This window comes from Penicillium manginii (genome assembly GCF_028828005.1).
Source record: "Penicillium manginii strain IBT 31320 chromosome Unknown utg000007l:1.0-2284322.0:1.0-2285126.0, whole genome shotgun sequence".
Taxonomy (NCBI): Eukaryota; Fungi; Ascomycota; class Eurotiomycetes; order Eurotiales; family Aspergillaceae; genus Penicillium; species Penicillium manginii.
Genome location: NW_026643108.1, coordinates 1,132,306 through 1,155,352, shown reverse-complemented (window position 1 = coordinate 1,155,352; position 23,047 = coordinate 1,132,306). Strand labels below are relative to the sequence as shown.

General features: G+C 48.8%; 11 protein-coding genes across 11 annotated transcripts; 8 read left to right on the top strand and 3 right to left on the bottom strand.

Moving 5' to 3' along the window:
- Positions 1-67: 67 nt before the first annotated feature.
- On the top strand, positions 68-1,239 carry N7533_010363 (mRNA splicing protein PRP18; the record flags this gene model as incomplete). The annotated part of the gene is made up of 2 exons (XM_057107013.1): positions 68-981; positions 1,047-1,239. The coding sequence occupies 2 exons, from the start codon at positions 68-70 to the stop codon at positions 1,237-1,239; spliced, it is 1,107 nt and encodes a 368-aa protein (XP_056956230.1).
- Positions 1,240-2,027: 788 nt separating this feature from the next.
- N7533_010362 (S-adenosyl-L-methionine-dependent methyltransferase) lies at positions 2,028-3,172 on the top strand (the record flags this gene model as incomplete). The annotated part of the gene is made up of 5 exons (XM_057107012.1): positions 2,028-2,062; positions 2,118-2,157; positions 2,212-2,236; positions 2,296-3,064; positions 3,130-3,172. 5 exons carry the CDS (start codon positions 2,028-2,030, stop codon positions 3,170-3,172), a joined length of 912 nt encoding a protein of 303 aa, XP_056956229.1.
- A 675-nt stretch (positions 3,173-3,847) lies between these two features.
- Positions 3,848-4,213, bottom strand: N7533_010361 (uncharacterized protein; the record flags this gene model as incomplete). Its single annotated transcript, XM_057107011.1, has 1 exon — positions 3,848-4,213. One exon carries the CDS (start codon positions 4,211-4,213, stop codon positions 3,848-3,850), a length of 366 nt encoding a protein of 121 aa, XP_056956228.1.
- A 2,095-nt stretch (positions 4,214-6,308) lies between these two features.
- On the top strand, positions 6,309-7,025 carry N7533_010360 (chitin deacetylase CDA4; the record flags this gene model as incomplete). The annotated part of the gene is made up of 1 exon (XM_057107010.1): positions 6,309-7,025. The coding sequence occupies one exon, from the start codon at positions 6,309-6,311 to the stop codon at positions 7,023-7,025; it is 717 nt and encodes a 238-aa protein (XP_056956227.1).
- Positions 7,026-7,321: 296 nt separating this feature from the next.
- On the bottom strand, positions 7,322-9,030 carry N7533_010359 (uncharacterized protein; the record flags this gene model as incomplete). Its single annotated transcript, XM_057107009.1, has 2 exons — positions 7,322-8,886; positions 8,958-9,030. The coding sequence occupies 2 exons, from the start codon at positions 9,028-9,030 to the stop codon at positions 7,322-7,324; spliced, it is 1,638 nt and encodes a 545-aa protein (XP_056956226.1).
- Positions 9,031-10,007: 977 nt separating this feature from the next.
- Positions 10,008-10,868, top strand: N7533_010358 (ADP-ribosylation factor family protein; the record flags this gene model as incomplete). Its single annotated transcript, XM_057107008.1, has 2 exons — positions 10,008-10,056; positions 10,174-10,868. The coding sequence occupies 2 exons, from the start codon at positions 10,008-10,010 to the stop codon at positions 10,866-10,868; spliced, it is 744 nt and encodes a 247-aa protein (XP_056956225.1).
- A 995-nt stretch (positions 10,869-11,863) lies between these two features.
- Positions 11,864-12,546, top strand: N7533_010357 (uncharacterized protein; the record flags this gene model as incomplete). Its single annotated transcript, XM_057107007.1, has 2 exons — positions 11,864-11,959; positions 12,016-12,546. The coding sequence occupies 2 exons, from the start codon at positions 11,864-11,866 to the stop codon at positions 12,544-12,546; spliced, it is 627 nt and encodes a 208-aa protein (XP_056956224.1).
- A 222-nt stretch (positions 12,547-12,768) lies between these two features.
- N7533_010356 (phosphatidylinositol N-acetylglucosaminyltransferase subunit A/GPI3) lies at positions 12,769-14,511 on the bottom strand (the record flags this gene model as incomplete). Its single annotated transcript, XM_057107006.1, has 5 exons — positions 12,769-13,759; positions 13,814-14,202; positions 14,282-14,316; positions 14,403-14,434; positions 14,495-14,511. 5 exons carry the CDS (start codon positions 14,509-14,511, stop codon positions 12,769-12,771), a joined length of 1,464 nt encoding a protein of 487 aa, XP_056956223.1.
- A 338-nt stretch (positions 14,512-14,849) lies between these two features.
- Positions 14,850-17,329, top strand: N7533_010355 (putative ATP-dependent RNA helicase DBP6; the record flags this gene model as incomplete). The annotated part of the gene is made up of 2 exons (XM_057107005.1): positions 14,850-14,864; positions 14,957-17,329. The coding sequence occupies 2 exons, from the start codon at positions 14,850-14,852 to the stop codon at positions 17,327-17,329; spliced, it is 2,388 nt and encodes a 795-aa protein (XP_056956222.1).
- A 558-nt stretch (positions 17,330-17,887) lies between these two features.
- Positions 17,888-18,534, top strand: N7533_010354 (low-affinity glucose transporter HXT3; the record flags this gene model as incomplete). Its single annotated transcript, XM_057107004.1, has 2 exons — positions 17,888-17,948; positions 18,017-18,534. 2 exons carry the CDS (start codon positions 17,888-17,890, stop codon positions 18,532-18,534), a joined length of 579 nt encoding a protein of 192 aa, XP_056956221.1.
- A 1,035-nt stretch (positions 18,535-19,569) lies between these two features.
- Positions 19,570-22,188, top strand: N7533_010353 (uncharacterized protein; the record flags this gene model as incomplete). Its single annotated transcript, XM_057107003.1, has 5 exons — positions 19,570-19,765; positions 19,831-20,812; positions 20,865-21,138; positions 21,198-21,315; positions 21,377-22,188. The coding sequence occupies 5 exons, from the start codon at positions 19,570-19,572 to the stop codon at positions 22,186-22,188; spliced, it is 2,382 nt and encodes a 793-aa protein (XP_056956220.1).
- Positions 22,189-23,047: the final 859 nt, after the last annotated feature.

Genomic DNA, 23,047 nt, shown 5'->3' with positions numbered 1-23,047 from the left:
ACTTCAACCGGAAATTGGAGCGAGGAGGACTACGTTGATATCTGGATCCTCTCATATACCCGCCACCATGGACTTCGCGGCTCTCATGTCCAAAGAGATCTCCAAGGCTAAGGGTGACTCGAAGTCATCTGGCGCTGGCAAAGATAAGGGCAATACCCCCGAACCACCGAAGAAATATATGCGCCGAGGTGAAGTCGAAGCAGCTCGAGTAGCAGCCTACAACGAGGAACAGGAGCGAGCAGAGCGAGAGCGTCAAGAGCGTCAGGCCAACAAACGCAAGCTGGAAGAGGACGAGGCCGATCGCAAGCGCGAACGCGAGGAGAAGAAGCGCAAGTTTGCCGAAGAGTCAAGGAAACGACGTGAGGAGGAAGAGGAGGCCGCTGAGCGCGAACGACGACGAAAGCTCGGCTTGCCTGATTTGCCATCTAAGAGTGACGCTGAGCAGACACCGGACAATACGGAGGCAGAGGATATTGAAGAGGATGAGCTTATCGCAAAGCTCCGGGAGATTGGTGAACCTGCCCGATTATTCGGCGAGAACCACCAGGCTCGACTCCGTCGCTATCGCCGTCTCGTCCAGAGGGCTGCCACCAAGCAGAAAATCACCGATGGCCCCATCCCCACGATATTACAGCCGGTACCAGGCTCAAAAATGATTATTCCGGCCAAGATCCCGAAAGAACAAGACGAGCGACTATTCTTGCTGCGTCAACTTGGTTCTTACTTCAATATGGTCCTTTCGGAGTGGGAGTTGGCCCTCGCAAAGCGCGACATAAGTGTGCGCCAAAGTTTCCAGGGAAAGCAGGCGTACAATGCCATGCTTCAGTCACGCGAGAATATGAAACCGCTGTTCCGTCGCCTGGAAAAATCTGATCTTGAAGATGGACTACTTGAGCCAATCGTGGAGATTGTGCACAAGGCGCAGCAACGCAAATATGTGGATGCTAATGATGCATACCTGCGTGTGAGCATTGGTAAAGCGTATGTTCTTACCCTCCCCCCCTTCCATTTCCAAGGAAAGAAAAGTTGTGCTAACTTGACTACAGTGCCTGGCCCATTGGTGTGACCATGGTTGGTATTCACGAGCGGTCCGCCCGAGAGAAACTCCACCAAAGCGATCAACAAGCGCATATTCTTAGCGACGAGGCCACTCGGAAGTATCTGCAGAGCATCAAGCGTTTACTAAGCTTTGCTCAAGTGCGCTGGCCTCCTGAGGATCAGCTCCAGGTCATGGGCTAGAATAGAAGCCTCCCATGCATGATTCAATTAAATATACCCTTGGCATTTGACTCCAAAGGGGTCTTTGTATATAATGTGCGAAACGGCATTTCCTTGAAATTTAACAAGACCATCAATCCGAATATCGAAAATCATTCAATTTACGAATAGCAACTTGAGATAGTACTTGGAAGATCCACCAAGGCTTGCTTCCCAAGGTTTGCACCAGACGACATTATCATTCATCGGGCCTCCAAGTTCATGCCAGAGTCGTCGCAGCCTCTTCCACGATGTCAAAGAAGAGCCTCTGGTTGACTCGGGATAAGAAAATAGCCCGAGTCACTAGCCTTTTCGCATCAAGGCAAATCATAAGTTGCCGGGGTGTATGTCAGTGGGGTGGCGTGCATATCGCCGACAGGATGCTAGTTGGGATTAAGTGATGAACAGAGGGGATCGTGCATATAGGGCTGGACGTCATTCCACTCTAACCAGTCGATCGATATCTCTAATTCAAGTAGTCCTTTTCAACTCAACCGACATGTTGGTATGGGTAGAGTAGTAGCATTTTCAATTCCAGCATGCTTATTACTACCTTGACTCTATACTTCCCTCGATGGCCCTATAGCGAATCTCCTGGTTGGCTTAAGTGCTGCAAGAATTGAGAGACTAACCAATACCAGTATATTGTCTTAATGGAAGAGGTCAAATGATAGTGGGGTCAAAAAGACAGCGCATTATAAGAAGGTCAAACCCCCTCACGGTTTTCCGTCTTCCGAGCTCCACCAGTCATAAATTCCCCGCCCGTCAAGATGTCAACATCTTTGCACTCGAACTTGAAGTCGCAGTTAGTATCGAGGCTTGGGATAACCATGAAATTAGTCTGATGTCTCCTTGTACAGAACCGATGAGACCCCCAGAGCATATCCTCTGTCGAATAAGGTAAGCACCACCTATCAGAAAGCTTGAAAGGATTTTCTAATGCAAACTCACTAGTCAACCGTAGAGACAAGTCGCTTGGGTATGCAATAAAGCTCCTCGTGGAATGCTTGTCTGACTCAAAATACCACATCGCTACAGACTATCAACATGCCGTCTTTACCATTCGAACTCGCGGACTCCACCGTGCTTCGTTCTCTCAATCTCCACGCCAAGTGCTCGATCTTGGATGCGGAACAGGAATTTGGACTCGTCAGTTCGCCGCTAAGCATTCAGATTCAACAGTTCTGGGAGTCGACCTGAATCTAGCATTGGCAGACGAAACCGACGAGAATAAACGACCTCAAAATTGTTCATTCATTACAGCGGATATCGAGAAAGAATGGGAGTTCTCTTCTCAGTCTGATTATATCTACATGAGAATGATCATGATCGCCGTGAAAGATTGGTCTGCCTTGCTCCGGCGGACTTTTGACAATCTGAGCCCCGGCGGTCAACTAGAAGTTTTTGATGGATTGATGCATCTAACAGCAGATGATGGAAGCACCGCGGCTAACTCAGCGGCGATTCACTGGTTCGAACTATCCAAGGAATATCTCGCGAAACACGACATTGCATGGGATCTTTCTCGAAACTTGCCTGAGCAAATGACCAAGGCTGGATTCGAGGTGATCGAAAGTGATACTATAAAGATGAACCTGTATCCGGATAGTCGAGATCCGGAAGCTGATCGCGACTGGGTCGCTGCAAATTATCGTAACGATATCTCTGACATTGTCCACGGAATGACCAAGCGCATGCGAACGGATCTTGCCAGTCGAATGTCGCCGGAAGAGTGGGACACCCTGGAACAGAATGCTAGACGTGAAATCCTGGAAGAGTCTGAACAGCGAGGCTTCCATACTACACTGTAAGTTCTGTTGTTCATGCACTTATTTTGGCCCATTTGTTACTTAATCTAACATAATTTGCCAGATATGTCCGAGTTGCACGCAAACCCGAGCTTGGCTTGAACTAGACGCTGCAGACTTACTAGCAATCACCATTTATGCTGTGAAGAAACCAATAGAATAAGAAAATACCTTCCATTTTGTTCAACTTTACTAGAAGATATTGCTACGCATAGGATCCAAAGTCCTCTAGTTTAGCAAGTGTATTCCCTGGTAAGCCCTCTAATGTGAGGTATCTAGGTACTACTAGTAGTAGTGGGAGCGTAGGGGAAGTGCGAGAACAACAAATTCCAAGGTTCTTTTGCCAGATGAAAGGACTCGGATAAGGTGATCCCCAAAATTCCCGTAAGAGTTATCTGGGTTTTATATCAAGAAGACTGGCTGAATCATAACTTGAAGATTCACATTATTCATTCAGCCAATCTACAGGGAGGTTTTGGCGAACGGAATGGATTGCTTCCAACGTACGGGCTCGAACAAAGAGACCAGCGTCCGTGTAGTAAAGCAGCAGGTCGGTACCCGTGAACAATCGGATATGCCATGGGGCAAGTTGCCTGGGATATGGGACCTCTTGATATAGTTGGTCGACCAATTCGAGCTCCTCCTCGTCGATTTCGCAAAATTCAGTCGCCCTGCTTGAGTCGTGCAGCGATTCCCACAGGATAAGGTCAATACATGAAAGAGAGAATCGCCCCAGCCAGGTTTCCCAGTTCTCGACAACATTATTCACTATAACCCAACATTTATACACGGGGGGGATCAGGATACTGGAGATCTGCCACCAGAATTCCCCAAAAGGCGGCTCCCTGGTTCTCGTGGCGAAATATCAACGCCCCATGATCAAGGTAAAGAGCTGTGGGCTCCAGTAAGTATTCCTGATTTCGAGTGAGATCCGAACGGCGACCGAAGAGATTATATGCCTCCTTTAATGCCGCGGGCAGTGAAATACCTAGCCGCTCCTCTGCAGCTAATAGATCTGCCTCGCTATACCCATCGGCCTCTTTTAGTGGAGTCACCCAGTGGGAGACAAAACTGCGAATGAAGTCCCAAGTCTCACGCCGATCCTGAATGGCCTGATTAATCTTCTTGGAAAGATCGAAGTCACTCATTTTGAGCTTTCGCTGAAGGAACCGTGCAAGTTATCCTGGAAGTCATAATAACGTGTAAGAACGAGATAAGAATAATAGCTTTGAATCCAAAGTAATCAGCATACCTATTATTGATCTGACAAGATCTCGAAATCTGTCCCCTGAAAGGTGGTAAACATAAATTCTTTCAGCTGGGATGTGAAAAAAAAAGATGAAGTTGTACGAAATTTAACGTGAATATTCACAGCTGTGGTGGGCCGCAGCGTAGCGAGGGACTCAGGGCTCGTGCCACGAACATCCGCTTCGATTTTTCCACTTCCTCAGCCTGAGTCCATTGCCCCGCCCAGACCTAAGAGATGTAGATTCAGTGAGGCTGGCTTGCTCTTCACTCCAATGCCTATCCCAAAGTGTGGGCCAGGTTGCATCATAGCTAGCGTTTACCACTATTCCATCATGGTGGGGAGGGAATAGATCGTTGGAACTAAAAATAACCCAACCCATATAGCCAATCACTCAGCTAGACTCTACTTGAAGAGGCCGAGCTTCTCCTGTATCAGGCTTAGATCAATTAGAATGGGGCTCTGGCAGTCGGGAAAAGAGAATATTGGGGAGTGGGGATATCGAGGATACTCCTCAACCTTCAACACCGCAAGATGGCAGGTAGAGGAAGTCTGCATCTATCTGATTTTCGTTGCGGTTAGTGCTGTCTAAAGTGTGGGGGGTATTAAATGGTCGTCTGGTCCCAATGTCGTAGAAGATTCGGCATGAGACAAAGGCCAAGGTCAACTAACGGAGTACTTCGTAATTCTCATCTGACCCACCACTGACAAGCTCGTATTTAGGGACGGAATACCCCGTACGGAGTAATTCCATCTGATTCACCAGCCTCGTATTTAGGGGCGATCGTATCCAGCATAAGGAACATACTAGATGATCAATATTGCGTACTCCTTGGCAACTCAGAAACCCCCTTACAGAAAAAGAGACCAAATCGTTCGATATTTCTATTCTTCTACGATTTGATTGTTTCAAAAATGACGCAGCCTCACAAAGCGGACCCCCGACTGAAGCCTCGCAACTGGATTTTTGTCACTCTGCTAGGACTACGGAGTAGAATTGTATCTATTCCCGGTGGTGTTTATCATCATCCTAGTGGTTTTAATTGCTTTTACCAATGAGTATCTCAACGACGTAAAGAGCAATCCCGAGGTTCTTCGTCCTCCTTAGAATCCATATGTCCGAACAAGTGCCGTCGCACCCATTGCTGTTGCTAGCACCCTACATTATCATTCCCACCCCGTGTGACCATGATCCACTGCTAACACCCTTCCCACCCTTCCTTGTACATAGTCCAGCGTTGCTCTAGTCTGGACAGTCATGCTATTCTGGCCATATTCCGCCCGCTGGATGAGCACTAAATACTGGTGGGCAGCAGTGACAAATTTCCGGCTGTGCCTGGCAGCCATCCTAACGGCAGTCGCCGTCGTAACCGCTCAATATCTACCGCTGCCACTAGGATCGTGCGAAAGCCAGCACAAATGGAGACCCACGCCAACGTTCCACCTAACACCCCGACAATCTTCGATGACCTCCCCAGTGGCTGGTGGTGGAGCAAAAATTCCGGCCGATACTTTTATAGCGATAACTGCCATCGTCTGGTAGGGATCTGGATACTTGATATTGCCGTGGCGTAAATGTCATCTTCCTTCCATTTCCTTTTCTGATTGATGTTGGACGACTGATATAAGTGCTTCGAGAGCTCTATGTTTTGCTACAGCTTGTTGCTCTGCTTACATCTGGGCTCGTATGCAAAATATTCCGCGTCGTTGTTTGGTGTTTAATAGCAAAAGCGCTACGAAATGGGACCCAATCTACTAGTAAGTAGGGTATTCCCAAGCAATTACTATCAAGATTGTTACTTTGAGGTCTCAATAATGATTATGTACGCCTAAGAAAAAGAACCTAATGGTCACAATATCAAGTAGTACTAACTCGGTAGCGGATCAAAGGGCCTCAGTTTCAAATTCTAGTTGTAGTTGCATAGTTGTCAACCCAACCATCGTATAAAGCGGGTCTACTCTAACACCCCCCTTTCCCTCTCTCTTCATACTTTACCATGTTACGCGCAGTGATATCCACATTTTGCCTCGTATTCCCCTTGTATCTCATCTACAAACCGCCTCAATCCCTCATTCGCTATTTTCAACGCCGCTGGCCAGATGTTCTATTCCACCACCCCACGGCAGAAAACGTCGTCGCGTTCACAATCGACGACGCGCCATCCTCACACACAACCGCAATTCTCAACATCCTGAACGCCAACAATGCAACCGCCACATTCTTCGTGATTGGATCACAAGTCTCTGGAAATACATCCGTGCTCGGACAGCTAGTTTCCTCTGGCAATGAATTAGCCAACCATGCTATGCATGATGAGCCATCGCGGGGGTTAAGCAATGCAGTCCTTGCAGATCAAATGCAGAACGTACACGAGCTTATCCGAGATGCATACCGATCAACTGGTGCAGAAGGTCCAGAGAACTGGTTCTTCCGTCCTGGGTCGGGATTTTTCTCCTCGCGTATGCGAGCGCTTGTCTCGAATATGGGATATCGACTCGTTCTGGGCGACGTTTACCCCCATGACCCCCAAGTACCCTTTGCTGCATTGAACGCGAGGCATATCTTGAGTATGGTCAGGCCCGGTAGTATCATTGTTTGTCATGATCGAAGGGAGTGGACTGTGCCGATGTTGCAGGTTGTACTTCCTGAACTCCGGCGCCGAGGGTATCGTGTTGTCACAGTGTCGAAGCTTCTTCAGGAGCCTGGAATATAAGACTGTACGTGACAGAAAGCCATCAAGTTGTATAGCGCATAGTACTGAAGATGCCCAGGTGAGAGAAGCTTAGTTGCCCACTTCAAGTTCCTGCTCCGAGTCTTTGTGATCTAGGTGGTCGTTGTAGCAGAAAGTGTGGTCGACGGGGGCTTACTAGAACTAGTAGTTACTAGTAGTGCTACTCCAGGGCTATTTGAAGTTGACTTGAACAATCATACATATCAAACATGTCAAAAGGTATATATTTAAATCACAGAACTTGAATGCTTGATAAAACAAGGCAAATGAATAATACGTCATTGCGTGAAATGCTTCAACATCTGTACAACTGTCTTCCACCAGCTCTGTGCATTTGCTGCCGTTTGGACAGTAGACACCTTACTGATCGCGGTATCTTCACGCGTCAGATTCGAGCCATCGGCAGGGTAGACCTGATGGCCGTCGATGCCATTCATTACTGGTAGTGATGAGGAGTGTGGCCTGGTTGACTCAGCGCTACTAGATATACTGCGCGACTCTCGCTCGCCCTCTCGTTCGCCAATGAGATGACCTGCTGTGTAGACACAGCCACCGTATGCGAAGCGGACCAGGGAGTCCCCAGTCAAGCTTCCAATAATGTATACATGTGGAGCAACCTCCATATCTTCCATGGCTTTGGCACGAAGTGTCTGAGCCGAAACGGTTGAGTCGTCGGGGTTTCGATATCCCAGGACCTCGGACCGAAGCTCCGAGTCCAAAAAGGCCAGTGAACCTCGCCGACCAGCGGCATAAACAAGACCGCGAACGGACCGAGAAAATGTGGATCCGTCCTCACGACGGAAACAAACCTGGGCCAGGCCACCTTCAACATCAACGGAGACAATTTCAACATTGGAAAGTCCTTCATATACGTTGTCCCAGTCTCGACTTTCCAAAAAAGCGGTAGGAGTGCCGCGACGTAGTCTTGGTCGTTGGGAATTCAGAGTGGATTTCTTCATCAATCGGTAAACCCCAGCATACTCCGGATATGCCTGTTGGTGACAGCCCCGAAGAGGAGATGGGCGCTCATCCGGGGACCACTTGAAGACATGTAAAATTTTCTGATTAGGGGCAGCGGAAATGATGGCATCTGCAGCAGAGAAGCCTGAACCGACCACAAGGTATGGTACATCCGGGGTTTGGTTTGTTTGCAGCAAGGGGTGTAGTAAAGATGTAGGCGGAAGTAGCTCGGAGAAAATCCCACTTGCCAATACCAGCCGCTTGCAATGGATGTCGTGGGACTGTATATAGAACCCTTTTGCGGTACGGGATATGCCCCTCATTTCCTCGCCGCAGCGGAAAGCACCGTCGATGCGAGCCGCAGCAGGGTAGGCACGGAAATAGTCGGCAATCTCACGCCTTGTCGGCCTGGTGAAGGGTGGGAGGTCCTTGCCGGTCACTTTCTTGTGGTGATCCCCGAAAGAGTAACCAGGCAAGGATAACATGGCTGCATAACTGAGAGTTTGGATGTCCCAGCTTGCACCATGAGGGTCCTCGGTCCATTGCCCTCCTGGAGTGGTAGGTTTCCCAAATACGAGATGCGGGATGACCTTTTCGGGTGTGTAGCGCCACTCGATATTTGAGGTGGTGCCTGCCTCGTCGATGTCCAAACTGGGACGCACAAGGGTGTCTAGCAGCACATTGACCGGCAGGGCTTGGGTGGAATATGAAAGGCGGGAGGCCGCAAAGTGAGCCGTCAATGTTTCCACATCGACGTTCAGAAGATTGGTCGCATGTTTCAACTTGGCGTCCAAAAGCGGGTCGGGATGCGGCGGAGTGGAGGAGTAAAAAGGAATATGACCGTGGAGAATGTAGGACAGGATCATGGCCGACGGCCCATTGCCTAGTAGTTGAGTTAGTATTAGAGAGCACAGGTGTCTCGAGGCCTCTTGAAGGCTATAGTCGAGAACATACCGACGATGACCGTGTCGGTTTGCATGGAGGGCGACCGAGCCTCGAGCGGATACGGATCAACTGGCGCGGGCATAGTTGGGCGATGCGACAAAGACGAAGGATCACAGACACGCAGGCCTGTCACGGTCACACTGTAAAAGGAGAAATAGAAGGCCAGGGCCATAGAAGAGAGAAAGGAATCCCTCTCTCCCCGGGTCGGAGAGGCGAGTTCCGCATAGAGCGGAGACCAATAATCAAGCTGACAAAAGCAGGTGGGGTGGAATTTTCCAGTGGTTCCCCATATGGAGGAGGGGGAATGCCGTCCCGAGGGACGAAGAAAGGTCATCATCCACACGTCAGGATGAAGATCTAGGAGTGAGAGGGATTGAAGAGATGAAGGAGGGAAGTTGAAGTTGAAGTTAAGTTGGAGCGTCAGTGCTGTACGTACCTACCTAAGGTAGTCAGTAGTCAGTTGGGGTGCAGTCCCGGGCAGTCGCGCATATTCCAGGTCGCTCTTGCCATCCGAGACGGAGATCACGCAAGACCTTAGACCACTTAGTCCCGTTACTAGTAAGTATAGTTCATAGTATTAGTATACTATATTAAATATACTAGTAGTATGTACTATTGTGTATCTTATAGGTTATATCAAGTTAAATTGAACTATTAGGTCCATTAGGCACATTTGTTGTTTATCATGTTCCGGCATGCACATAAAGAGCCATATCCCCGGGGCCAGCCCTTCCAGTATAGGCTACACCTACAAGTACTAGCGTTAGAGCACCATTCAAAATAAGAGATTTCAATTACTTCTTAGTACTGTACTTATAGCTGCTGATAATGCCTAATAGTACTAGTATGTAGGTGAATACTCTTACGCTCTGGAATACTCCATGCTGTAACTAATCCGTAGCTGGATACTACTTACTACTGTATAATTCAATTCAGGCACCAAGGCAGCAAATCCCAGCCCTAAGCCCTACTTTCCTCTTTCGGTGCGCGCATGCCGCATCCAACTGTCCTCCATCACGTCCAGACTCGATCGCGCCGGTCGTGAGCTTCTGCGCGACTATGTATCACCTGGCTAAGTCGCTGTATACCTACGCGACCAGCAAAGAAGGTACGACTTGAACCGCAACCCATCTGCTCCCGCTGGACATTAGCGCAAGCTCCCCGGATGCCCTCAACCTAGTACCTAACGAGGTATACTGACTACGTTGCGACTTCATCTTTACAGAGTACTCCGTCCTCCTCCTCGGACTAGACAATGCCGGCAAAACAACTCTCCTGACCCAAATAAAAGCCCTCTACCAGCCCCGGCCAGAGGGTGTCCCCGCACCCAACCCAGGCAAGACCGTCCCAACCGTCGGCCAGAATGTCTCAACCATCCCATTATCCGATATGAACCTCAAGATCTGGGACATTGGCGGCCAGATCTCCATGCGTGGCCTCTGGCAAAGCTACTACACCAGCTGCCACGCCATCGTCTTCGTCGTCGACAGCGCCGACGTCGGCCAAGACCCAGATATCACCCGTCTCCCCTCCGCCCCAGGCCGTCGACCAAGCTCCATCCCCGACCCCAGCGAATCTTTCTCCGAACAAAACGTCGGCATCAACGCAGCGGGCAGCTCTTTCGGTCGTCTGGATGAATGCCGCCAAGTCCTCGAGTCTGTTTTGCAGAGCGCCGATGTGGCGGGTGTTCCGATCCTAGTGCTGGCCAACAAACAAGATCGCGAAGACTGCGTCGAGGTAGTGCGGATCAAGGAGGGATTTGTACGGAAAGTTTTCGAAGGCGAAACGGGTGGTGGCGTTCGAGACAGTCGCGTGCTGCCGGTCAGCGCGTTGATGGGATCGGGAGTACAGGCTGCTGTCGAGTGGATTCAAAGCCGTGTGAAGTGGAATAAGGAGAGTCGGCCGCCAGTGATGCGATAATACGATTATGGGATCAGCACCCTCAGCTGCGAATTGGATTGAACATATTTGCATAATGGCGTTTGTGAATGGGGTTTTCTACTGTACATACCAATGAATCTGGATGGGTTTTACGTCATCTCTACAGCTATGGCTGAGTACTTGATGGCATATCTGTAGCGCAAAGCATCCTGACACTTAATCCTCGGTGATCTGGGTGCCCTGATATCAATAAACGATGAAGCCCAAGCCTTTGATCTCACTGAATACGAGGACAGGTGATTGTTTGAATATCCTCGTGAGCCACTAATTGTTGACAACTGGCAGTCCTCGAGGTGATTGAGATCCATTTCTGCTTTTTCACGTGCCACATTGAGACGGCAGCAAGCGTCTAAGTATCATGAACTTGGGCATGGAATGCATGTTCGCAGTAATCTACTTAATCTACTAGTACGCTGTATTAAACTCCATAGATCTGAGACAGTCGAGGATGAAGACCCACCACCGACAACCCGGAGAAATAAGGAGCGGGGACAGGGAGCGGGGACAGAGAGCGATACATAATCCATTACATCTAAATTGCGCACTATCTCGAATTTGAAATCAAGAATTTGGCAAGTTCGATAAACTTGTTGGCATTCAACCTGCGTTCGTCGAAATATTTGACATCTCCACTTTTTGATGTCACTGGTCTTCGATGACCCTGATCGACATCAACCCACAGGACTATAATTCCAGGGATTGATTGAACCCGCGAATTGACATGAAATATCGATATCAAAAAATAAAAGGCCATCAATGCTGGTGTCCACTTGGCATGCCAGAGTGGTTCTCGTCAACTTGACGTCATGTTGTGAACAAGATATCATGATGATCAAGTATCAAGCATGGAAAAGTGAGGTGATGAGGTATTGGAATGGATGACATTCGTTGGGTATAAAATAGCAGAGGAACTAAAGCTTTAATTACTTCAATCTCTATCTTCTTCAATTTACGACTATATCACGACCTTCGCGATGAGTACCTTGAACAACATCGACTCTGTCGCCAACGCTAAGCAGGGCAGTTTTAAGCCCTCTATCGCACCCCAGGGACCTTTAACTACCAAGGGTGTAAGACGGATCTCGCATACAATCTAAGAAGGCATCGCACCTAACATTTCATCTAGCACAAGCCCGGCGTCAAGGTCAACGAGGCTGATCAGCGTCCTGAATACCATATGCAAGCATTCCCACCAGGCAGTGCGCCCGCTGGTAGCTCCTACACTCCCAATGCCAACGACATAGGCAGCCAGGCCAACAATCCAGATGTCTTGCGCAGTCACGGCAAAGAGTCAACATACACCTCTGCCGCAGACACTCTGCAAGGCGCCACATCTGCTGATGTGAACACTGGCCTCGGAAAGCCCCTTCAGGGCCAGACTGGTGTCGAACTCCGACACGACGGACAGCATGGTCGCAAGAAGCAATCGGCCGGTCTAGAAGGTGTCGGTGTTTCCCGTGAGGACAAGGGTGTTGAGCGAGCATTTCCGAGCCAGCGAGGCCTCGAGAAAGAGGAAGGTGCTTTGGCTGGCTCGCGTAGTGATAAGGCTGATCGTTCAGTTCAGGATGTCCAAGGCGAGACCGCCGAGACCCTGGATAAAGAGTGGAAGTATGAGCCAAAGACCAAGCGCAGCCAAGCTGGTAACAATGTATATTAAATGATGTCCTTTGGGGTCGGATATCCTAGTGATTTTAAAGCCGACCGATTTGGATATCAGATATTATTTAGCATGCGACGAAACAAACGAATTTCAGGTATTTCACAGATGGTTGGCTTCTTGATATTATGTAGTATTGTGTTGAGGGTATTATGAACAAGTTGTTGTCTGTCGTAAGATAGTTGGAGGTGAAGATAATATTATGCCTCCCCTCGTAACCAATTATTTCGAATTTCGAATCGAATGTGTTCGTAATTTGTCCAGCGGCTGCTTCTTAGGCCAACTGCGTGCAATGTCGATATTCGCCCGGGGGAACCACATCTCTAGGAAGACGAAAATCAAGAAATCGATGACAACGCAAAGGCAGAAGAGCTTTCCAGCCCACACACCACATCCGTAGTACCGCTTCAAGCGATCAATGAGGGCGAAACTGCGAACCCGATCGCCGCTAACGTCCCAACCTTGGTCCGGATAGGAGCCGTAGAATTCTGACGGACTAATGTCGCCAATGATACCTTGGTAGACACGTTCAGTCCGTTCAGCCACATCCCGCCATGAGTACATCATCTTTACTTGATCGTGGAATCGGTCGGTACGAACTTTGTTGGAGCGGAGCGCAGCAATTGCTTTACTGGTTGCAACGACTAGATCATCCTCCTCGGGTTTGGCGAAGGTAGTCATGTGCTGAGGAAGAACTTCAGGAATACCGCCGACTCGTGTGCAAACCACGTACAACCCACAACTGGCAGCCTCGACAATGACGGTGCCAAATGCTTCGGTTAAACTGGGGTGCAGGTAGATGTGCCCTCGAACCATAACATCTCGTACCTCTTCATGGCGAACAGACCCGAGCATCTCGACCTTGTCTTGAAGGACGTTGCGTTCTAGCATCTGCTCTAGGTCGATTGCTTTTGGACCAGATCCAGCAATGATGAAGCGAGTATTTGGATTGGAGGCGAGGATCCGTGGGATAGCGGCGATGAGAAGATCGGTTCCTTTGTTATAGAATAAGCGGGAGATCACAACGATTGTGATTGTGTCATTGGGACCAATGGGGGTCGGCGATGGTCGAGGGTCGGCGGGTGAGATAGGTATTTGATCGTGAGTACGAGGGTAATATGAGAGTGGACAGAAGTTCTCTGCAACGACAGCGTTGGGAATTACGGAGACCATCAGCGGGTCTAATGAGGCACGGAGGACGGTGTTTTCTTTGCTAGGTGGTTGTTAGTTGCGGGAATAGCAGAACTTGGGGAGGAATATAACCCACCAAGTATGACTGACGCAGATAGCATGATCCACATCACTCAATGTAAACTTGAGCAATTTATTCGTCAGGATAGAAGCCGCATCTGCAAAGCCAAAGAGAGAATGATCGGTGAAGACAGTCCGTAAGCCCATTGTTCGTGCGTGGAGAATAGCTTCACCGCAGAAGCTACTAAGACTTGCATGGCCGTGTACAATATCAATCTGCTCACGAATGACGATGTTGCGAAATATAGGGAAGAAGGAAAAGACCGTGGGGAAAGTTGTTTCTCGGTAAATAACGAAGAATGGGACGTGATATATCTTTAGTCCATTGGTGAGGTAGCGGACACCGGTTCGGCCTTTGTACGCATGGGTAATGATGATCACTTTGTGTCCACGGTCGATGAGTTTCTGAAAGTGTTTGTGCTTCGGTCAGGATTCATGGAGCTGGACGAGTAGGAATTGCATGAGGTAAAAGTGGTGCGCTCACCGAAGATAGCTGGTAGATGTGACTTTCGATTCCCCCTGGTAAGTCGAAGTTAGCAATTGACCATGAGCAATTGGAGACGTTTTCATTGATAGTAGATCCTCTCTCGGGAATATATACGTACCAGACTGGGGGAAGAAGAAGTCACTGACCATGCTAATGCGGCATTCATTAGTGGCAGGCAACTGGGAATTATCGACAGACTAGATCACTTACGCAATGTTGTATGGCATGGTTGCGGTGGTTCTCCTGTTGGAGGGGTGGAGAGTGATGGTAAATGGAAAGAAGGACAACGTCAGAGAGATTGATGGGAGATCTTTGAACAGATGACTGAGCAGGTGACTTGACCCTCCATCGTGACTACCTTTGGAGGATGTTGATGGTTGCTCCTTCCCAACCTCCAAATGTTCCCCGAATCGCGCCTGCCTCGCCCGCTGCGGCGCGATAGCAGGAGGGCGGTGAACTAATATGAGTGGATGAGCGGTGAAATAGAACTGGCACAAAAAACCGAGTTCCAAAAACTTTCCCCACCGCGCAGCTTTCTCTCTTTAGATGCGCCTGTGATAGAAAAATGGCCGGATCCAAGGTGACTGCCAACAAGATGTCGCCCGACAATTCCTCCCATAAACGAAAACGCGATGACCCCACTACTTCCACCTCCACCTCTACCCGACCAAGAAGCACAAGAAAGAGAAGAAGCGTGAGAGTCTGTCAACTGAAGGCAGTGAGAAGCAGAAGCGAAAGCTACTCAAGGATTCTCTTCAGGGTGATGATCATGAGAACTCGCCCCGGAAAGAGAAAATCGCCTCATCGAAGCATACCAAGGAGACCCCAGCAGACTCCGACGATGATGTCCCCAAATCAAGCAAGAAATTGAAGGATAGCAAACGCAAGAGCTCTCGAAAGGACGATCGGGCTGATGATGAATCTGCAACTACGAAAAAGTCAACGCCCAAGGAAGACCAAGAGTCGGAAGAATCTAGTAATGACGAGGCAGAGCGCAAGCCGTCCAAGAACAAACACGCGGGAATCCTTTCCAAGTTTGAACGCACGAAAACCGTGTCCAGCAAAAAGGCAAAGAAGTCGAAGCCCGAAGTTGAAGAAGTGGAAGAGCATGCTGTTGAGCCAGTCATCGCAAAGGGTCTGGAGCCACTGCCACAGCCCGAGAATCCGCCGGAGCTCGAACAGGCTCCTACCTACTCTTCTCTCCCTCCTTGGTTGGCGAACCCCCTTCGAACATCAACCGATGAACGAGCCAAGTTCGCAGACCTCGGAATTAAGCCAGATCTTCTTCGCATCCTCGACCAGAACAATTACAAAGAGGCCTTCGCAGTTCAATCCACCGTCATCCCTCTCCTATTGGACGGCGACAACCATCATCCTGGGGATTTGTGTATCTCAGCCGCAACAGGATCTGGAAAAACTCTTTCCTACGTGCTTCCGCTCGTGACATCTTTGAACCCGAGGCCCGCGTCGAGACTTCGAGGTTTGATTGTCGTCCCTACCCGAGAGCTAGTCAAACAGGCTCGCGAGGCTTGTGAACTCTGCGCCTCCGGATCGCGCCTTCACATCGGCAGTGCTGTCGGAAATGTGGCCATTAAAGAAGAGCAAAAGCTTATCATGAGGACAGACCAGGTCTACAACCCGGCAACTGTTGCTCAAAGGCAGGCGCCAGGCTTGCAAGACAATGACTGGATGGACTTTAGCCTTGAAGACTGTGTTACTGAGGCTGTTGATTCGACAGGTTCCCTTCCGGGATACATTCAGAGATACGAGCCCAATGTCGACATTCTCATTTGTACCCCTGGTCGCTTGGTGGATCATCTTCGCTACACCAAGGGATTCACCCTCAAGTATCTTGAATGGCTAGTGATCGATGAAGCCGATCGTCTGCTGAACGAAAGCTTCCAAGAGTGGGTGGATGTGGTCATAGGTTCATTGGATGCGCGACATGCACCCGAAACCTTCGGCCCTGGCGGCAAACTCTTGTCTGAGCTTGGTCTGCCGATTGAGACAAAACCCCCGAGAAAGGTTGTTCTTAGCGCTACCATGACCCGCGACATTACCAAGCTCAACTCTCTACGCCTTGATGACCCCAAGATGGTAATCATTGGCGCTGAGAATGCCATGGACCCCGAGGATCCTTCCGCTAGGAACTCCGATGCCCACTTCACACTGCCGTCGACTCTGCGAGAACGTATGGTTGCCGTGGGCGATGAAGCTCTCAAGCCACTCTATCTTCTGCGTCTGCTATTATCGCATATTGGCGTTGAAGTTGATAAGAAGTCTAGTCTCGCTTCCAAGGCCTCTGACTCCGATAGCACCAGCTCGGATGATACCTCCAGTGATGACGAAACCACCTCAGATGAATCTTCAGATGATGATGATACATCATCCTCAGGCTCGGATTCCGAGTCAGACTCCGACGCTTCAAGCGACACTTCATCTTCTGACTCTTCTGATTCTGAGTCCGAGTCCGAGTCCGAGTCCAAGCCCGAAATTGTATCCAAGCTCGGGCCCCGGGCCACTACTGTACTCATCTTCACCAAATCTTCTGAATCTGCGTCGCGACTTTCCCGCCTCATTTCCCTGCTCCACCCGCAGCTTGCCAGCCGCGTGGGAACCATCATCAAATCCGATAAATCGTCCGCTTCACGCAAGACCTTGGCAGCTTACCGCAAGGGCAAAATCTCTGTCATCGTGGCTACTGACCGTGCTTCTCGTGGTTTGGATCTGCAATCGCTGTCTCATGTTATCAACTACGATGTTCCCAGCAGTATCACAACCTACGTCCATCGTGTCGGCCGTACCGCCCGTGCTGGAAAGGAAGGCTCTGCATGGTCCCTGGTGGCTCACCGCGAAGGAAGGTGGTTCGCAAACGAAATCGCAGCCAGCATGGATGGTCCCATCACGCGTAACTCGCCCATCGACCGCGTTCAGGTGAAGACAAATGACCTCAAGTCACTCCAAGAGAAGTATCCCAAGGCCCTTGAGAAGCTGGAGCAGGAAGTCAAGGTCAGCAGGGCGCGTCCGTCCAAGTCCAAGCCTTGAAGAGAGAGGAACTCGAAACATCATTCTGAATTCAAATGAATTTTTACATGCATAGCGATTGTATTTTAGTGTATCATATCAATCATCGTCTCGAAATACCATCCATCTTATGAATATTCTACTTCGAGCGCAGACTTTCGATATCTGTTTGTTTCTTGTACCTGATTACCGATCTGTTCAAGTTCACATCTTGCAGTCTTCCAGGCCCGAGGAAGGTCGGCCAACATCTCTCCATGGTCGAATCATACCATTCACTGGACAAGCGCTCTGTTGCACAAGGATGTGTTTTATTTCAATTTCAATTTCCTTTCCGTTCATCCCATTCCTTTCTGGCTAGAATTACCTCATCCCTCAGTGTTCTATCGACCGAGTGAGAGCGGAGAAGTGGAACCTGTGGAACCCTGGGGAAAATCAGGATCCGGGAGCATTGAGATACATCGGAGCAAGTCCGATCGGAGCTCAAAATTTTGAGGCGAAGGTGAAGAGGAGGGTGTCCTCCTTTGAATACCATTCTATTAAGCTCACAAGCCTCTTTTCTTGGCTCCTTGGCATAACACAATGGAGAAACAAAGCGTGAATAACACCGATCGGGCAAACCATGAGCAATCTATCTTTCGCCGTGAGTTGATATAACAGACCCAGGTCTCTAACTTGAAGGTATCTGCAGCCTGCTCATTCATTATTCAGCTGAACCCGAGTTTACTCGCTATATCCCCGGAAGATTCTCACCGTCGAGATGTATGAAATTACAGGGCAAATCGATGACATATGCAATCTTTCTCTTCGCCGGATGCGCAATTCTATTCTTCGGCTATGACACCGCAGTAATGAGCCAAGTAAACAACAATGCAGATTACATGCAGCGGATGGGGGTTGCCCGTTGTAGCGACAGAGACGCTGCCGCCATTAGCGGGCTCGTTAGTCTTTGGTTTGGAGGATTTGCCATCGGTGCATTACTTATCGGATACGTCGCTGACTCGATTGGACGACTGAAAACAATCCTGTTGGGATGTCATTGGGGAATCCTCGGGGCGGCCTTGTTGGCTTCGGCTACCAATATCACTTGGTTTGCTTTCGCGCGAGTCGGATGTGGTCATTTGAATACAATGGTACCTGTGTGGACGTCAGAGTTGGCAGACCCCCATTCACGAGGCGCCTTTGTCGCTGTTCAGTTCACCTTAGCGATGGTTGGATCCAAAATATGAGTGTCTGTCAACCCTGTTTTCTCGTGCTCTTTCTCACGAGAAAATATCACGTTCGGAGACTGACCCGATCCTAGCCAACAAGTATGGTTCGGGAGTCGCGGCTATTCTCTATATCTATATTTTTATTTACGGCAGTACCTGGCTGACGACTTGGTGAGTACTTGGTCCTGGATTGAGTTTGCAAGGCTCTTGAACTAACTTCTATCAAAGCTGGGTATATCCCACCGAAGTTTTCCCTCTCGCAAGCCAAAGTAAAGGTGCTGCTCTGGCTACGTTTTCTTTTCTCCATTGCTGGAGGAACTTTCAACTTGATAATTCCATACCTGATTGAAGCAATTGGATTCTGGGTTTTTATTCTATTCGCGTTAATTAACCTCGCTCTGCTCGCGCCGATCTACCTTTTTTCTGTTGGTTAGTTGCATCATCTCGGATGAACTTGAAAGCCCACCGACGATATATTGTTAACAACTTAACAGAAACCGCAAATCGTCCTCTCGAACAACTCGACGTAATTTTCTCAGGACCTAGTTGCCTTGCATGGAGAGCAGAGTAAAATTGTACTGAGAAAATGAACGAGCAGGGTGGGATTCTTGGCGAGGACCAGTGGAAGGTCTTCATTGAACAGGTGGAATTGAAGGTTTCGCACAGAGTATTTAGTAGCCTCCAATGCTGACTTTAGCCGAAATGCCCTGGCTAATGGAAGTCATATGAGAGAATTTCAGGCACTCAAATGCTCTAACATTTCCCGCGATGATCATGGTGAGATATGGCATGGTGCCGGGATAGCTTCGGCGAAAACGCCGCCACCTCCGCACGCCGATCTCATCGGTTTCACCCGACCAGACATACTTTGTAATTTTCCGATAGTTATTACCCGATAAAAAGAGAGTAAACTACGTATAGTACGTAGGGGGGTTGGCAGGAATGCGGGGAAATGGCACCGTTACTCCTGAGGAATAGCAAAATATAGTCCATATATCATCGGCAGAGAACCGAGTTCTGTCACTCCCACTATCCAGAAGCTAGTATGCCATCATGTTGAATGCCGGGTGTATCGCAAGTGTTCTTCTGGCCAGTGTGACTACTTGTCAAGGAGTAATATTCAAGCCACAAAATGACTTCGAAGCTCTATCCGGGCCCAACACTTCTATCGCCTTGGATCTACGCCCATTCTTCAATAACCGTGCATTTGGGTTGAGTCCTAACGATTCGAGCTTCGATGGCCAAGGAAGTATGGGAGTTCTTTTGCTAATCCGTGATTATTGACTCGTCATTCTAATGCTTACCCTCCTTCAGACTCATACCCGGCCAAAGAGATTCCACCAGAGAGATTCGCCTATGGAGGAGTTAATTATCGATTCTCTCCGTACAATGCATCTGGCTACGACAATGTCCTAGTGAAGGGACAAGAGATCAAGGTCCCCCGTGCCAAATATTTCAGTTATCAGATGCTTGCTGCATCAGAGTCTGGAATGGCAGCTGGGTCGGTCACAGCCAAGTATGCTGATGGTAGCAATACAACTGGCCCGTTACTTGTCCCCGCATGGTGGAGCTGGCCATATCCCGCTGGAGGAGACCTGATCTTCTCCTCTTATCTCACGCAAAACAGCTCAAATTTCAACCGAACCAATATCTTCCAAACCATTAATTGGTTGGATTCTTCAAAAGAGCTTGTTTCGCTGACGTTCCCCGAGTCCTCCTCTGGGTCTTCGACCGAGCCTGGAGGCGCTGAAGTGGATACAAAACTGCACGTTTTTTCTTTGTCACTTCTGCCTGCCTCAAAGGATATTTCAAGAGCACCGAGGCTTCAGACTCAGTATGCTCGCTCTACACAAAAGTGGATGGAGGGCACGGAAAAGGTTCAAATCATTGAAGTCCTGGTAAATAATATCGGGTCTTCATTCATCCTACGGAATAACACTGTTCGAGTCCGGATAGAGTCGCCAGGTCTGAAGACAGTGACCCACGGAGTAATCAATCGCCTAGGGCCCGGCGATCAGGCCATAGTAGAGATTGGGGTTATCAATCGCGATGGGGTGAAATCAGGAAGCTCAGGTCCGGCCACTGTGGTCATTGAAGGCGAAGGAGTCAGAAGCCAGAAGTATACTTTCAAAGGATCCTACGGAATCGGCCTGTACGAAGCTACCTATGAGTCAATCTACAGCCATGAAGCCCCGACCTGGTATAATAATGCTAAATACGGGATCTTTATCCACTGGGGAGTTTATTCAGTGCCTGGCTGGGGCAATTCAGGATCGAAGGAGAACTACGCTGAGTGGTGAGCAGATGGCAAACCTTCACTAGGAGAAACGACTACTAACAAGTTTTAGGTATTGGTGGTGGCTTGGTCAGGGTCCTAGTGATAAGACTGATGTCTATGACTATCAAAAGAAGACCTATGGGACAGAACTTGTATACGATGATTTCATTCAGAATTTCACGGCGGACGCGTGGGATCCTAAGGAATGGGTTGATCTTTTTGCCGATGCCGGTGCCAATTACTTTGTTCAAGTCAGCAAACACCATGAAGGATATGCTCTTTTTGATCTCCCAGAAAATATCACCAAGCGAACATCCGTGGCCATGACGCCGCACCGGAACTTGGTACAGGTGTGATGCATAATAAGCGAACAAGGCATGGTCTTAATCTGACATCTCGATAGGAACTGTTTGATGCTTCCAAGAAGTACCAGCCACACTTGCATCGTGCGGTATACTACTCACTACCTGAATGGTTTCATCCAGACTACAAAAAATATGGGTTCTCTTCTTGGCCCGGAGGTATTAATCCTCGCCTTCTGATCGACCGAAGATATGCGAACTTTTTCCTGACCACTTTTAGGAAATGCAACCAATCCTTTCACCAACGAAACACTTCCGTACACCGGGTATGTGCCACTTAACGACTATATCGAGGATAAGATACTTCCCGAAATGAATACTCTGGCCGAGATGGGCACCGAAATCATGTGGTGTGATATCGGTGGTCCTAATCGTACTGTGGATTTCGCATCACAGTGGTTCAACAAGGCAGCAGAGGAAAATCGGCAAGTTGTGATGAATGCACGATGTGGTCTACCAGGAGACTTTGACACCCCCGAATATGCCCGGTACGATGGGGTCCAAGTTCGAAAGTGGGAGAGCAGCCTGGGGATGGACCCATATAGTTACGGCTACAATCGCGCAACCCCCCTGGCTAGCTATATGAACGCCAGCAGCATTGTGACAGGCCTGATTGACATTGTGAGCAAGAACGGTAATTTTCTTCTAGACGTGGGCCCAACCGCGAATGGAACAATTATCGACGTCGAACAAAGGAACCTGCGCGAGGCTGGTGTTTGGATCAAGGATCATGCCGAGGCTATCTTCAACACAACATACTGGTTTGTCACTCCAGAAGAGGGCGATAATGTCAGGTTCACCATCTCGAGGGATGCTTTCTATATCCATGCACTCTCCAAACCGAACAGCACATTGATCTTGAATAGCCCCATTCCATGGGTTAATGGTGACAAGGTGACTGTATTGGGTGGGAAAATGCATGGTGAAGTGGTGCCAACAAGAAAGTCTAGCAATGGATCTGTGGCCTTATTCCCAAGCAAGGAGGTTGTTGCAGCTGATCGGATGGCTTGGGTATTCAAGATCTCATATTAAACAGGGGTGGAAGGAAGGGCTTAATTGATTTTCAAATATAACACTGCCTGAACAATCTCGGCCGAATAAACCGCAAGTTCGTTGGAAATGAACGGTAAACTTGAGGGGTGCACTGAGCAGTACTACTGGTACATCTGATCGACCTTGGAGTAGTATTGAATTCTGGCAAAAAGAGCCTAGACCCCAAGAGTATTAGTAGCTGTTATCCAAGGTAAACAGGATAAAATTAAAATAGCTAGGCCCTGGTTTATCATGCAAGAAATGTATAACTACTTCGTTAAGGGAAATTGTCGGGACGAGCCTCTGTCGGGGTGGAGCACCTGCACCAGACTATCCGAGCACTCCGAAAGCTAGCCTAGTACCGTAATAGTGTGCATGAGGGGGTCCGAGACACAAATACTACTAATCACCTCCTGGGCAGTGACGCAGGACCCGAAGCACCCAGTTCAGCCTGAATGGAGCTTCTTAAGTTATACTAGTGGTATATTGGTAAGAATCCAAGGCGATCAAAAAAAAATCAAGATCCGCTGACAAATTCCAAAGGTAGAATTCAAGTTTCGATATCGAAATATCCCAACTTGAAGGTTCTCTCGTGCATATACTTTAAGTTGTAAGACCATGATGGGTACAGTCGGACATTCAAATTGAAGTTACTAGTACTAGTCCTAAAATGTTTAATTCGAGACATCTAGCCGCCCAAAATCCTCGAACTATAATAATGCAGACCAAGCAAGCCTTGGGATTTATTGAGATTGGACGCCCTTTGACTGACATTTGACTCACGAAAGATAAGACGCTGAGCGGGTCGGGAGGAGGGTTGGCGGGTCGGAAAGTGCACTGTGGATCATCGAGTGTTAGT